Consider the following 16,318-nt stretch of genomic DNA (forward strand, 5'->3'; position numbering starts at 1 on the left):
ACCCGGGCCGTGGGGTGGGGCCTGCAGCGGGAGAAGAGTCCGGTCGCCCGGCCCCGCCCCGCCCCGCCCCGCCCCGCCTCTCCGGTTCCCGGAAGCGACCGAGGAGAAGCGCTCCCGGGCGCAGGCGGGGGTCGTGTGCCTGGCGAAGGCCGCGGCACCCCCAGCGCCCGCCCGGGCAGCCGGCGCGGCCATGGCGCGGAGCCTCGGGAGCTGGCTGGGCGGCTGCCTGCTGGTGTCAGGTGAGGAGTCCGCGGGGAGGGGACGAGCTTGGGAACCGGGAGGCCCCACCAGATGCCACCCTCGATGCCACCCCTGGGCGCCCTAAAAGTGACTAAGTGCCCGGTCGGACCGTCGGGGCCTCGGGACCGGAGATGCAAACGCCGCGGCCGGGGTGCTGAGAGGGGGCTGGGCTGCCGCTGCCGTCGATTCTATAACAGGAGGAAGCCCTGCCCGCGCCGGATTACCGACGGTCTGGGCCTTAAACTCAAGGGGAGACTTCCGGCGTCTTTTGACTCCCTCTCCTCCTCCTGCATCTGTCTGCCGGCGCGTCTAAATAAGGTAGCTTAAGACCCAAGATCCCACCGTGGCTGTCATCTGGCCCTCTGGAGATCATCAGGTCAATTGGAGGCCCCCAGAAGCCCCCAGCGCTCTGACAGCCCGACCCCAAGTCTCTGCCCCCATCAGTGCCAGCTCTCCCTACAGATACGCCCCCATCACCCGCTGCACTTCCCCTCCTTCCGGGTCAGGCCTCAGCGCCCTGAAATCTGGATTCTGCCCCCCCAGCGCCCCAGCTTCATAGCTTCTAAACCTAATTCATTGAAACCTTTTTGAGACAGTCTCGCTCTGTCGCCAGGGTGGAGTGCAGTGGCACGATCTTGGCTCACTGCAACCTCCACCTCCCGGGTTCAAGCGATTCTCCTGCCTCAGCCTCCCAAGTAGCTGGGATTACAGGCGTGCGCCACTACGCCCTGCTAATTTTTGTATTTTTAGTAGCGATGGGGTTTCAGTGTTGGTCAGCCTGGTCTCAAACTCCTGACCTCAGGTGATTCACCCACCTCAGCCTTCCAAAGTGTGGGATTATAGGCGGGAGCCACCACACCTGGCCAGGTTTTGAATTTTCTATTAAAAGATCTGAAAATAATTTCTGTCTCTAGCCCAAATCTGTTCTGGGTGTGACTTCTGGGCTCATGCATCCCGCTGTCTCCCTGACATTCCTACTTCAGCCTCTCTCCAGCATCTCTAACCTAATGCAGCTCAAATGGGACTCGTGAGTTCCCCAGCTGAGCTCCAATCGGGGCACCAGGTGCTTAAACCCAAAATGAACATTAGCCTCAGCTTTTATGCATTAAATGTATCAGGAAGCCTCCAGTTTGTTTTTATCTCTGGAAATATATCTGAAATCCATCTACTCCACCCTACCCCCCATAGCTTTCTGCCACCACGAAAATCCAGGCTCCTTTACATGTCCCCACTTTACTCCTGCCCCTACAGAAATTTCTCCTCATGGCTCCTCAAAGAAAATCTAGACTCCAGCAGAGCCAACCTGTCTCTCTCTCCCTCCCTCATCCACGTGGCCTTTGAAGATATGGAGCCACAGAGGAGATCCAAGTACTGGGTGTGGGCTTTTTCATGAGCAACCATTTTGAGGAAAAAGGTCGTAAATGTTTTTCTCTTATTTTCATAGCATTGGGAATGGTGCCACCTCCTGAAAATGTCAGAATGAATTCTGTTAATTTCAAGAACATTTTACAGTGGGAGTCTCCTGCTTTTACCAAAGGGAACCTGACTTTCACAGCTCAGTTCCAAAGGTGGGTCTGACCTCACTCTAGGCAGGAATGCACTGGAGGAGCCAGCCCTGGGCTGGTCACTGGGCTGGGCCACAAGAGGAAGAGAGTCTGACTGCTGTCACCATGTGACTGTGACAGCCTTCAGGGAGCCTCCCTGCTGGCCTTTTTCTGTCTGGGAAATTCTTGTGGCCACCTTTTCTCTTTTAGGTTTTCTGGTTGTGATGGTTGATGATTTGACTGTTGCTTATCATGCATATGTAGATATAATCAGCCATAGTGGTCACCTTGTGTGTACAGAACCCAGCTTAGTTGTCACAGCTGATGTATTTTAAAAGAAAAATACCACTGCTGTCATCTCCGGGTATGAGTAGTATTTCTAGAAGTCAACAATGTTGAGTGGATGCTAACCAAGAAACTGAGGTATGCAAAGCAGTCAGGAAGCCCCTGGCTACCACACACTGCCTGTTTCCCTCCGATGGATTAGAACAGCAACAGCATGCCCCAGTATCGCGCGATGCACGTACTTTGCATTGTGAGCACTCAGTTTCTCCGTGGTTTCATCCTGAAATTGAAAGTAAGACAGCTACTGACTGTTAAAAGCCCCATTCTCTGACAGCAGCAGGAGCTGTGAAGGAAGAGTGAGTGTCACCCTAGGTGGTCATCTCAGCAGGGGTCTGAACTCCCTCTGCTTCTCCTGCCTGTCAGTGTTTCCCTATGCCTGGTGAAGGAAGTCAGTGCCAGCACTGCCTTGGCAGCCTGCCATGATACGCCACATGCTGGACTGCAGGTGACACACCTTCAGGCCAGGCGCAAACAGCAGCAGGAGGCCCAAGGCTGACGAGCCAACACACCTGCTTTTTATGTGACACAGAAACATACGAAGATAGACAAGTCCTTCAGTGAGGCAGGAGGAAATCTGGTCCCAGATCCCATCAATCCCTGGCTCCCACCCATCCAGCTGTCATTTCCCAAAAATCCCCAAGGCCTGCTACCTCAGAGAAGTAGAAAGCTGGTCTTTGGCTATGCGTTGCTGGCTTTTGTTTCTTAACTTTTAGTTCAAAATTAGTTCCAGACTAACAGAACATTTCAAAAGGTCACGGATAATACAAAGAATTTCCAGATGGCCTACAACCAGATTCACCAATTTTTAATGTCATTTTTTCCCTCCCTCTTTCTCTCTCATGCCCTCTGTGCTGTACTATTTCAGTGTGTATTTCACAAGAACAAGGATAATCTCTTAAATCCCATAGTACGATGAGAAGCTCAGGGACTTTACATTAATACAACGCTTGTGTCTAATCTACAGTCCATAGTCCAGTGTCACCTGTCCCAAGGATTGAAGGAGGCCAATTGATATTTTCCTGATGTGCATGTTCTAGCACTGATTGGCTTTATCATTTGCTTTCCGTGTTTTCTCCACTCAGTCTGGATAGCCACAGAGATTTTACTGTGGAAAATTAACTTTCCTCTCTGTCTGTCTCCCCTGTAGTTTATTTTTTTGTTGTTTTGTGCTACGCTTTTGGTTTTTTTTTTTTCCTTTGAGAAAGGGTCTCACTCTGTCACCAAGGCTGGAGTGCAGTGGTGTGACCTACACTCACTGCAGCCTCTGCCTCCTGGGTTCAAGCAGTTCTCCTGCCTCAGCCTCCCAAGTAGCTGTGACTACAGGCACGTGCCACCGTGCCCAGCTGATATTTGTATTTTTAGAAGAGACGGGGTTTCGCCATGTTGGCCAAGCTGGTCTCAAACTCCTGGCCTCAAGTGATCCATCTGCCTCAGCCTCCCAAAGTGCTGGGATCACATGTGTGAGCCACCACGCCCAGCCCATGCCGTGCTTTTTTGCCATTATAGTTGAGGCCTTTGGCTTTGCATGTTTATCTTTTACATTAGAGATCCCAGTGACTTCATGAAGTGACTTCATGAGGGTATCCATACCTGGGTTCCTGGTCTCCCCCTCACGGAACTACAGAGTGAGTGTGGTATGTGCTGGAGAAAACAAAATACGTGCTGGGCATGTCCTTGGGGAAGATATTGGACCCCAAAAGATGTTACCCTTATGTGGCTCTACAAAAGGCTTGTTTAGAATTTAGCATGAGCAATTGCATAGCACAAACTCTCTGTTATTAGTGTACATTGGAGTAGGGCGGCCAGAGCAGGGGGCACTTCAGAGGATGTACTGGTGATTTTAATTTAGGAACATCCAAAATAATTAGATGTAAATATGAGGAACAGGTCATATTACCTATTTAGTATGGAGAGAAATATTTGTACATGCAATAAAAATAACCTAGTGAAGGCCAGGAGCGGTGGCTCACGCCTGTAATCCCAGCACTTTGGGAGGCCGAGGTGGGCAGATTACCTGAGGTCAGGAGTTCGAGACCAGCCTAGCCAACATGGCAAAACCCCATTTCTACTAAAAACACAAAATTAGCCAGGCATGATGGTGCATGCCTGTAATCCCAGCTACTTGGGAGGCTGAGGCAGGAGAATCACTTGAACCCAGGAGGCAGAGGCTGCATCAAGGCAAGGTCACACCATTGTACTCTAGCCTGGGCGACAGAGTAAGACTATGTCTCAAAAAAATAATAACCTAGTGAAAAAGAAGTTATTACAAAACAACTTTTGAAATATTAAATGTGCTGGACAATTGATGCATTAGTTTAAAAGAAGGAAATGGGCCAGGCATGGTGGCCCACACCAGTAATCCCAGTGCTTTGGGGGTCCAAGGTAGGACAATCACTTGAGGCCAGGCTTTCAAGACCAGCTTGGGCAACATAGTAGGGCCTTGTCGCTACAGTTTTTTTTTTTAATCAGCCAGACTTGAGTTGGAAAGAAGGCAAACAGGAGAGAAGAAAGGAGGGAGGAGGGGAGGAAAAAAAATATGGCCACATGTGAGAAAACCCCATTAATGAAATGACCCCTGGATTTTCCAAATGATGGGATGTTAAGCAGCTGTGAAGAAATGATTGACAAATATTTGTGGTATATTAAGTGAAAAAATAGCATGATCCCAATTATCTCTGTCTACTTTTTGCAAAGGATTGTTCTAGGCATCACTAAGAATGCTGTAAGGTGTGATATGCTACCTTAGACTATGAAGCCAGACAGATCTGAGTTCAGTCAGGCAGATTTCTTAGGCTCTCCACGCCTGACCCGTATGTACGTAATAAATGTTGCCTGTTGTTATTTTTATCACCATCACTTCTGGGAGCAACCAAATTGATTTTGGCACCAGAATATGCCTTGGGGGACCAATCAAATAGCTCCTTGCTTGTTTATTATTTTATTTTATTTTATTTTTTGAGATAGTCTCACTCTGTTGCCCAGGCTGCAATGCAGGGTGCGATCATGGCTCACTGCAGCCTCCACCTCCCAGGCTCAAGTGAGCTTCCCTCCTCTCAGCCTCCTAAGTAGCTCAGACCACAGGCAGATGCCACCACACCCAGCTAATTTTTTGATTTTTTTATAGAGACGAGGACTCTCACCATGTTGTCCAGGCTGTTCTCAAACTCCTGGGCTTAAGCAAGGCTCTGCTTCAGCCTCCCAAAGCGCTGGGATTACAGGCATGAGCCACTGAGCCAGGCAGCTCCCCACTTTTTGCAGGATGAGAGCCTGGGCTTCGTTTGATCATATGCAGCCAATTACACCTCCTCAGGCTGTTGCGAGCTTAGGTTCAGGAGATTATATTTCCCTAGCATCCAACACATCCAACAGGCATTTCCAAACGCCATTGCGTTTCTTCCGCTTCACTTTCTGTCATGCTCCCTTTAGTGATTGCTGTCTGGGCTGGTGTTCTGATTGAGACTAATGCATTGCTTTATAATTTTTCCAGAGTAATTTCAATGATAGTCATTTATAGGACAGGACAGTCATGGGTCACTTAACAACTGGGGTACATTCTGAGAAATGTATCATTAGACAGTTTTGTTGTGTGAAAATCATACAGTGTATTTGCACAAACCTAGATGGTGTGACCTGGTATATACCTAGGCTATGTGGTGTAGCCTATTGCCCTAGGCTGTAAACCTATACAGCATGTTACTCTACCGAGTACTGTAGGCAATCGTAACACAATGGTATTTGTATACAGGCATACCACAAAGATAAGACAGTTTGGTTCCAGACTACCACAATAAAGCTAAAACCACAATAGAGTGAGTCACATGAATTTGTTTGTTTCCCTGTGCATATAAAAGTTAGGTTTATAGTGTAGTCCATTAAGCGTGCGATAGCGTTATGTCTAAAAAAATGTGCACAGCCTAATTTTAAAATACTTGCCAAACAGTGCTAGCAATCATCAGAGCCTTCAGCAAGTCATAATCCTTTTGCAGGTGGAGGGTCTTGCCTTGATATGGGTGGCTGCTGACTAATCAGGGTAGTGGTTGCTGAGTTGCAGTGACTGTGGCAATTTCTTGAAATAAGATGACAATGAAGTTTGCTGCATCAATTAACTCTTCCTTTCTTGACAGATTTCTCTGTAGCATGAGACGCGTTTTACTCACAGAAGAACTTCTTTCAAAATTGGAATCAATCCTTTCAAAACCCTGCTATGCTCTATCAACTAAGTTTATATAATATTCTAAACGCTTTGTTGTCATTTCAACAACGTTCATAGCATCTTCACCAGGAATGAATCTATCTCAAGAAACCATGTTCTTTGCTCGTTCATTAGAAACAACTCTTCATCTGTTCAAGTTTTATCATGAGATTGGAGCAATTCAGTCACATCTTCAGGTTCTACTTCTAATTCCAGTTATCTTGCTGTTTCCACCACACATCTGCAGTTACTTCCTCCACTGAAGTCTTGAACCCCTTAAATTATGAGGGTTTGAATCAGCTTCTTCCAAACTCCTATTGATGTTATATTTTGACCTCCTCCTACGAATCACCAATGTTCTTAATGGCATTTCGAATGGTGAATCCTTTCCGGGAGGTTTTCAATTTACCTTGCCCAGATCCATAGAGAAACTCCTATGGCAGCTATAACTTTGCAAAATATATTTTATTTTATTTATTAAGATGGAGTCTCACTCTGTCGCCCAGGCTGGAGTGCAGTGGCATGATCTCGGTTCACTGCTGACTCCACCTCCTGGGATCAAGTGATTCTCCTGCCTCAGCCTCCCAAGTAGTGCCACCACACCTGGCTGATTTCTGTTTTTGTTTTTGTTTTGTTTTGTTTTGTTTTGTAGTAGAGTCAAGGTTTCACCATGTTGGCTAGGCTGGTCTCGAACTCCTGACCTCAAGTGACTCGCCCCCCCTTGGCCTCCCAAAGTGCTAGGATTATAGGAGTGAGCCACTGTGCCTAGCTTCAAAATATATTTCTTAACTAATAAGACTTGAGAGTCAAAATGACTCAATCCATGGGCTGCAGAATGGATGTTGTGTTAGCAGGCATGAAAACAGCATTCCTCTTCTTTTAAATGTCCATCAGAGCTCTTGGGTAACCAGGTACATTGTCAATGAGCAGTAATATTTTGAGAGAAAACTTCATCCTGAGCAGTAGGTCTTAACAATGGACTTAAAGCATTCAGTAAACCATGCTGTAAATAGATGTGCTGTCATCCAGGCTTTGTTGTTCCATTTGTAGAGCAGAGAGTAGATTTAGCATAATTCTTAAGAGCTCTAGGATTTTCAAAATGGTAATCAAATGTTGGCTTCAACTTAAAGTCACCAGCTACATTAGCCCTTAACAAAAGTCATCCTGTTCTTTGAAGCTTTGAAGCCAGGCATTGACCTCTCCTCTGTAGCTATGAAAGTCCCAGATGACATCTTCTTTTAATAGAAGGTTGTTCCATCTACGTTAAAAAATCTATTTTTTAGAGTAGTCGCCTTCATCATGTTAGCTAGATTTTAGCTGGACCTTCTGGGTAACTTGCTGCAGCTTCTCCATCAGCACTTGCTGCTTCACCTTGCACTTTCATGTTGTGGAGATGGCTTCTGTTCTTAAACCTTATGAACCAACGTCTGCTAATTTCCAACTTTTCTTCTGCAGCTTCCTCACCTCTTTCAGCCTTCACAGAATTGGAGTATTGAGGGCTTGCTCTGGATTAGATGTTGACTTAAGGGAATGGTGTGGCTGGTTTGATCTTCTACCCAGACCACTGAGACTTTCTCCATATTATCAATAAGGCTGTTTTGCTTTCTTTTTTTTGAGACGGAGTTTTCGCTCTTGTTACCCAGGCTGGAGTGCAATGGCGTGATCTCAGCTCACCGCAACCTCCGCCTCCTGGGTTCAGGCAGTTCTCCTGCCTCAGCCTCCTGAGTAGCTGGGATTACAGGCACGCGCCACCATGCCCAGCTAATTTTTTGTATTTTTAGTAGAGACGGGGTTTCACCATGTTGACCAGGATGGTCTCGATCTCTTGACCTCGTGATTCACCTGCCTCGGCCTCCCAAAGTGCTGGGATTACAGGCGTGAGCCACCGCGCCCGGCCCTGTTTTGCTTTCTTATCATTCATGTGTTCACTGGAGTAGCACTTTCAGTTTCCTTCAAGAACTTTTTCTTTGCATTCACAACTTGGCTGTTTGGCCCAAGAGGCCTCTCGTGGCCTTCAGTATCCTTCCTCACTAAGCTTACTCATTTCCAGCTTTTGGAATAGTAAGGCCCAAAGAGAGAAACAGGGGAATGGCCAGTGGGTGGAGAAGTCAAAACACACACATGTATTGATTAATTTCACTGTCTTATATACGTGTGGTCTATGGTGCCCCAAAACAATTACAATGGTAACATCAAAAATCACTGATCACAAATCACCATAACAGATACAGTAATGATGAAAAGGTTTGAAATATTGCAAGCATTACCAAAATGGGACATAGAGACCTGAAGTGAGCATGTGCTGTTGGAAAAATGGCACCAATAGGCTTGCTCAATGTGGGATTGCCTCAGGCCTTCAATTTGTAAAATTCAGTATCTGTGAAGTACAATAAAGCAAATCACAATGAAATGAGGTATGTGTGCATCTAAATGTATTTAAACATAGAAAAGGGACAGTATAAGTAGAGTATCATTATCGTGGGACACCACCATTGTACATGTGGTCTGTCATTGACAGAAATGTCATTATGTGGCACAGGACTTTATTGAAAATCATTGTAATACCTTTATTTTGGTAAATCTATGTAAATCAATGTCTCATAAATCATGTGCCCCCATTTTCAAAAATATATAATCAAGGAAGGAAGCTTTCTTGGTCAAGGATGCTGAGTACTCAACCCCTTGGAGAGGCACGTAGTCATTAGGATGTTCAAATCTCTGAGAATTTCTTTTTTGAAGACAGCTATTTCTATGTTTAACAGAGTTTCTTCTGCAAATTAAATACCAGTCAGCCTGAGGGAGACTGAAGCTAGAACTCTCCTGACTTACCTATCTTTTTGATTGTGTAGTTATAGGACATTCCAAGATATATGCGTGAGTACTACCTCAACGGAATGTGATTTCTCAAGTATTTCCAAGTATGGTGACCACACCTTGAGAGTCAGGGCTGAATTTGCAGATGAGCATTCGGACTGGGTAAACATCACCTTCTGTCCTGTGGATGACAGTAAGCCATTTTGTTTTCCCTTTTTTTGTAATGTCATCATCTTGCCTTGGTTTTTTTCCACATTGGTTGGTCCATCAACAAGAATTCTTTGAGGGCCCACAAATGGATGGCCTTGCACAAGGGGCTTAAGGAATCTAATAGAGTTGTATCCCTAAAGAAATCCATGGGAGAGACAGCAAAGGATAGGCATAGCATCAATACAACAATTACATATAAATCTGATACCTTCAGTGCCTCAAGGATGTGAATGTGTTGGGGCCATGGGGCCAGTGCTGTTAAGGAAAAGTTCTGGAAGGATTCAGATGGTGAATTTTCTGGAAGGAAGTCAGTATGGAATTATGACTTAAACAAAGAAATATAATGTGATAGGCAAAAGAATGAAGGCAGGTATAGAGATGGAAAATCTGATGCAGACAGCCAGCTTGCCCAGAGCAAAGGACAGAGGGAGGGATAGGGCTGACGGCAGCTGGGTTGGGTCAGACTGGTTGGTCAGCATCAAAAATCGTTCCAGGTTAGGCAGAGATGGCAGTGACCCGAGACTGTACCGCTGCACTGCAGCCTGGGCAATAGAGTGAGAGTTGGTATCAAAAAAAAAATTGTTCCCAGGTTAGGTTTGGAGGGTGATGGTGACCCACCAGAGTCCCCTAAATATGAGATAAGCATATTTAAAATATCAGGAATTGAAAACTAATTAAACCATATATTAGCTATTGAGCGAGTAAAGATTGGGGTTAAAAGAACCTGATTTACAAAACTCACAGCCCTTCAAAACTCACATAGAGAGAAGCACTAAAAGAACTGTCTCTGGGCTGGGTGCAGTGGTTCATGCCTATCATCCCAGCACTTTGGGAGGCCAAGGCAGGTGAATCACAAGGTCAGGAGTTCAAGACCAGCCTGGCCAAGATGGTGAAACCCCTTCCTTCTCTACTAAAAATACAAAAATTATCTAGGAATGGTGGTAGGTGCCTGTAATCCCAGCTACTCGGGAAGTTGGGGCAGAGAATTGCTTGCACCTGGAAGGGGAAGGTTGCAGTGAGCCAAGATTGTACCATTGCACTCCAGCCTGGGTGACAGAGTAAGACTCTGTCTCAAAAAAAAAGAATTGTCTCTGGCCAGACACAGTGGCTCACATCTATAATCCCAACAAAATTTTTTTCTTTTATTTTTTTTTTCTTTTTGAGACAAAGTCTTGCTTTAACACCCAGGCTGGAGTGCAGTGCCGGGATCACTGGAACCTCCGCTTCTGGGGTTCAAGTGATTCTCGTGCCCCAATCTCCTGAGTAGCTGGGACTTCAAGTGCCCATCACCATGCCCAGCTAAATTTTTTTGTATTTTTAATAGAGACAGGGTCTCACCATGTGAGCCAGGCTGGCCTTGAACTCCTGACCTCAAGTGATCAGCCTGCCTCGGCCTCCCAAAGGGCTGGGATTACAGACGTGAGGCACCACGTTTGGCCTTAAACCCAGGAATTTGAGACCAGCCTGGGCAAAATGGCAAAACAACGTCTCTACAAAAAAAACCTACCAAAAAAAAAAAAAAATTAGCCAGGCATGGTGGAGTGTGCTTGTAGTCCCCACTACCTGGGAGGCTGACGTGGAAGAGTCACCTGAGCCTGGGAAGTCCAGGCTGCAGTGAGCCATTATCACACCACTGCACTCCAGCAGCCTGGGTGACAGAGTGAGATCTTGTCTCAAAAAAAGCACTGTCTCTATGTGGGGAGGGGTCTTTATGCCAGTCCCCTGCTCTGGACCACAATGGCCCCAGTTACATCCTCCCTGGTAGAGAATGAAGCCAGGATGCCTTTCTTCTCTTTCCCAATTCCATCCCAAGCCTAGGCAAAACTTCTTACTTTTGGAATCATAAATTATCAAAGTTAGATTATCTTTTCTAAGGGTACCTTTACAAAAACAAAGAAAAAATGAACACAAAAGTAAGTTTCACAATAGTTAAAAGTACAAGGTTTTGCTCCTATGATTGCTAACTGGCTTACCATGTCCTAACTTGTCCCAAATTCTGTTAGCTCCCATCCGTGCAAGTTCCCTTTAGAACCTAGCTAGGTACAACATGGTTAAGCAGCTTGTCAAAAGGTCACACAGATGATGAGTGGCCAAGCAAGGATTCAGACCCAGGCTCTGGCATCCATATCTTAGCAACTGCTACCCAATATTGGAGATTTGTCTCTTGACGTCTATGTATTTTAGTGATAGGAAACTGCTTCCAGGAGTCATGCATAGCCTATTTACACTTGCTTTGGAAAAGCATTTAACAAGTTTTCTCATCTGGTTTTCAGACAAGCACTTTAGAATGGTAGAAGCAGGTTTATTAACAGCCCTGAAAAAGTAACCGGCAGCCAAAGAAGAATACAGGACAACTCAAACACCACGATTGCCCGGAACCATTTACAAATCATTCTATAGTAACAGCAGCATTCTAAGCACTGAAGCTACAACAGTGAACAAGACAAAATCCCTGCCCTCATGGAGCAAATATGTGCTAATCAGGAAGACAGACAATAAATAAATAGATACATATTGTATGACAGGTAGTGACTGGTTCTTAAGAAAACTAAAGCAAGGTAACAGGACAGAAAGTAATGAGAGCTGCGCTTCTACATAGGATGGTAAGATACAGCCTCTGAAGAAGTAGCATTTGAACGGAGACCCAAATGAAGGAGCCAGCCATATGAATTTCTAGTAAAAGAGCATTCAGAAGGGAAACAACTTTAGACTTTGTTGGAAATATATATGGTTAATTATATATGTTAAACATGTAAAGGTGGCCACTAAAAATAATAGAGATGCCATCTGTAGCTTCCATCCTAGCAAAGGAAATAAAATTCCAGACAACAAAAAGCAGGGGAAAAAAAGGCGAAGATACCAAAAACATAAAATAGAAATTTTAAAAGAAATTCTTATAGAAAATACAAAATGATGTAGTTGGAATTATTCCAAATGTATCAGAAACCACAATAAACATAAATGGACTAAACCTGATTAATAAAGACAAAGATTATCAGATTTTTTAAAAGAAACTAAATCCAACTATCCTCTTTAGCCATGTCAATCAATGTCATAACAATAGTATATCAAAGTAGTATACTTCCATGAACTAATCGTTTTGCATGGTTATGAAAAATTAATATTGAAATCAAGTTTTTAAAATGTGATTTTTTATTGTCATTTTGCTTGTTCTTATGCTTAGCCATTATTGGACCCCCTGGAGTGCAAGTAGAAGTACTTGCTGATTCTTTACATATGCGTTTCTTAGCCCCCAAAATTGAGAATGAATATGAAACTTGGACTATGAAGAATGTATATAACTCATGGACTTACAATGTGCAATATTGGAAAAATGGTACTGATGAAAAGGTAAGCTTGGTTAATTGCATTTCAGAGGTAGCAGGCTTTCACGTTCTTTGCAGAATCTTGCAAGGTGGCAGCACCTTACAATCTAGAGGATCTAAGGACTGGTTCTCTGTAAGCCAAGAGCTTCCCAGACTGAGGGGTTACTGGCATCTTTGGCTCAAGCTTCCCAGACCCGCAAGGCATATGTGTAGAGCACTTTCAGGACAAAGTCTGCACAATGACAGCAGACCTTTCCCTCCCTGAAGGGCAGTTGCAGGGGAAGGCACAGCTGAGTCAGAGTTGGCTGGGGGACTTGGAGCTGGCTGAATTTATCAGCAAATTGACAACTGTCTCATGACATCAACCCCTGGGTCCCACACACACCACAAATTAGGTATGTCCATGGTCAAGACAGCCACTCCTAGATGCTGGATGCCCAGTGTCACATCTTATCTTTCTGAGCCCAGTTTCCCCTTATTGCTCTATTTTTCAGGGGACAATTTCTTTAAAAATATGGGCTTGGAGTCAAAAGATCTGATTGGACTATTGCCCCTGCCACCGTGTGGCATTGGTCACATTCTTGACCCCAGCTTCCTCAAGTCTGCAAAATGGGCATAATAACTTACTTTATTAATAAAATGAGGATGATAACCTACTTCATAAGATTGTTGGGGAATTTAATGCAATAATAGAAAATATAAACATCCCATTGCTTGGAACAATGTATATATGGCCAATACATGAGGTTTCCTTCCTCTTTGCTGGACATGTTAAGGTTATTTTTATTCATCTTTGGTCAAGATTTATTCTTATACCTAATGCTTCTGAGCTGAATGCCATTCACAGTCCTAAACTGACATGTATATGTTATGTATGTTATACTACATACATGTTATCTCTTCCACATTAAATGTTGATTTTACCACTTCATTCTCAGAGTTTGGGAAGAAGGGATCACCCATGTTATTATCTTAGGAATGCTGTAGTTAAATTTACATACACATACTGCATAGCCCAAAAGAATCTCAAGTTGATTTTTTTCCCCAAAAAATGTTCCATTAAATGATGCCGTGTCTTAGTCCATTCCTGCTGCTACAACAAAATACCACAGACTGGGTAACTTATAAACAATAGAAATTTAGTTCCTACAGTTCTGGAGGCTGGAAAGTCCAAGATCAAGGCACCAGCAGATTCAGTGTCTGGTGAGCACCTGCGTGCTCCGCTTCCAAGATGGTGAAAGGCAAAGGGCAAAGATATTGACAGCTTCCTTGCTGCTCTTTTCTAAGGTCACTGATGGCATTCAGGAAGGCTCTACCCTCATGACTTACTTGCTTTGGAAAGCCTCCACCTCTGAGTCCTGTCATATTGGCAATTAAGTTTCAACATGTAAATTCTGATATTCACAATCACTGATCAAATGCAGGCAGCTCTGCTAAGCCCTGGGCCATAAAGATAAGAGCAGATGGCTCCCGTCTAGGAGCTAGCAACAGACCTCAGTTAAGGATCCAGTTTTACATTAAGCAGGGTCAGGTGCCTCCTGAGGCAAGTGCGAATGGAGACTCCACTCCATGTTTAGTTTCCTATCTCAAACATCCCCACAGCACGGGCAACGTCTTACACATTTCTCCTCTCCCTTTGGCCAGTTGTGTGGCAGCCTTCAGTGTGACATACCAAGTGTGGCAAGGCTGCCTGCTGCACAGCTGCTCTCACGTGTGATGCCACCACCAATACAGGTTTAGTTGCTGTTGTTGCTGTTTTGAGGCAGAGTCTCACTCTCTCATCACTCAGGCTGGAGTGCAGTGGTGTGATCTCGGCTCACTGCAACCTCCGCCTCCTGGATTCAAGCGATTCTCCTGCCTCATCCCCACCACATTTGGCTAATTTTTGTATCAATACAGGTTTATATGGTTCCCCTCTAGAATGCAGAAATTCCTGAGATGGTGCCAGACTAGGTCCCTAAACTCATAGTGTGAAGGGCTTTCAGGAATTCTTTCTTCCTGTTGGGAGAAAGAAAGAAGATAAAAGCAGAAGTGAAAAAGCCCCAGCGGGGACTGAGACGGTCCCGCTACTGCTGTGCCACCACCTTACCTGCTTGCCTCTGAGTTTACTCTTTGCAAAAATTGCATCATAAGGTTTTAGAGGCATTGGACTTCTGGAACTGCAAGCCACCATTTTTTCAGTTGTTGCTTTGATTTGGTTTGGTCTTTTAATTTACTTATTAGAAAGTTAACACATTTTCTTCATATATTCCATGAGTCTAATCCAATTATGGATCCCCATGGGCTTAGCTTCTCATGCAATAAAGGAATATAGGCAAGCTGTCAACAACCCCAACCCCAAAAGAGAAATAACCAATTGCGGCTGGGTGCGGTGGCTCACGCCTGTAATCCCAGCACTTTGGGAGGCCAAGGCAGGCAGATCACCTGAGGTCAGGAATTCAAGACCAGCCTGGCCAATGTGGTAAAACCCCGTCTCAACCAAAATTACAAAAATTAGCCGCGCATGGTGGTGCGTGCCTGTAATTCCAGCTACTTAGGAGGCTGAGGCAGGAGAATCGTTTGAACCCAGGAGGCAGAGGTTGCAGTGAGCCAAGATCACACCACTGCACTCCAGCCTGGGCGACAAGAGTGAAACTCCATCTCAAAAAAAAATAATAATAATAAAGCTGATTATTTATTTATTTTTGAGACAGAGTATGGCTCTGTCATCCAGGATAGAGTGCAGTGTGGCATGATCCCGGCTCACTGCAGTTTCCACCTCCCAAGTTCAAGCAATTCGTATGTGCCACCATGCCTAGCTAATTTTTTGTATCTTTAATAGAGATGGGGTTTTGCCATGTTGGCTAGGCTGGTCTCAAACTCCTGGCCTCAAGTGATCCTCCCACCTCAGTTTCCCAAAGTGCTGGGATTACAGGCGTGAGCCAACACACCCGGCCTGCTTTATCTTTTTTAAAAAAGAAGTGGATGGCTTGTGTGTCATTTAAGCTAGAGAATTCGGGAACCGAGATGGTTTGTTGGTATCCCAGTCAGTCCTTGGTTCATCCCTTGAGTGGCGTGAGGGTACTCTGACCAGGGAGGAGTACCTGCTACCCGCTTCTTCCTATTTTAAGTCTAAAACAGCGATTATAACTGGTAAATGTGGGAGAAAAAAAAGTGGTGTCCTTTCGCTGCTGAGTCATGCCCTTATTTTTGTCTTCATTACTAGTTTCAGATTACTCCTCAGTATGACTTTGAGGTCCTCAGAAACCTGGAGCCGTGGACAACTTATTGTATTCAAGTTCAAGGGTTTCTTCCTGATAGGAATAAAACTGGGGAATGGAGTGAGCCTGTCTGTGAGGAAACAAACAATGACGGTGAGTCCTGAGATGCGCCTCGGCTGAGCATCCTAAACAGCTTTATAGACACCTGCCCTAGACATGATTGCATCTAACTCAAACTCCAGCTCAGTTGAGAAATCTATGGCCCTGACGTTGTCTCTCAGCCCTGACTGATCAGTTTCATGCTGGGAAGGAGACGCAGGTTTGTCCAGTAGCCCTCCTTGCCCCTGGGCATTGCTCCTGCTCCAGCCTTCACTACTCAAAGCCCCAGGTCCCTGGGGAGCAAAGGTTCTGGTTCTAGGGCAGGAGGGGGAAAAGCAGAGCTCAGTG

General features: G+C 45.1%; 1 protein-coding gene across 4 annotated transcripts in view; it reads left to right on the top strand.

Annotated features, from left to right (window-relative positions):
- LOC105712859 (interleukin-10 receptor subunit beta) overlaps positions 1–16,318 on the top strand; it is a 78,537-nt gene that overhangs the window by 38,606 nt on the left and 23,613 nt on the right. For 3 of the 4 annotated variants that reach the window (XM_064380104.1, XM_064380103.1, XM_012446264.2), the window contains exons 1-5: positions 79–239; positions 1,685–1,808; positions 9,171–9,328; positions 12,530–12,696; positions 15,877–16,024. In XM_064380104.1, the coding sequence (XP_064236174.1) occupies positions 191–239; positions 1,685–1,808; positions 9,171–9,328; positions 12,530–12,696; positions 15,877–16,024 (646 nt within the window). In that variant the 5' untranslated portion in view covers positions 79–190. Of the gene's footprint in view, positions 1–78; positions 240–1,684; positions 1,809–9,170; positions 9,329–12,529; positions 12,697–15,876; positions 16,025–16,318 lie in introns of those variants that run through there. The other variant, XM_064380101.1, reaches the window with a different exon arrangement.

Source organism: Aotus nancymaae, unplaced genomic scaffold (genome assembly GCF_030222135.1).
Source record: "Aotus nancymaae isolate 86718 unplaced genomic scaffold, 86718_ANA_hifiasm-v0.15.2.pri h1tg000022l_1, whole genome shotgun sequence".
NCBI lineage: Eukaryota > Metazoa > Chordata > Mammalia > Primates > Aotidae > Aotus > Aotus nancymaae.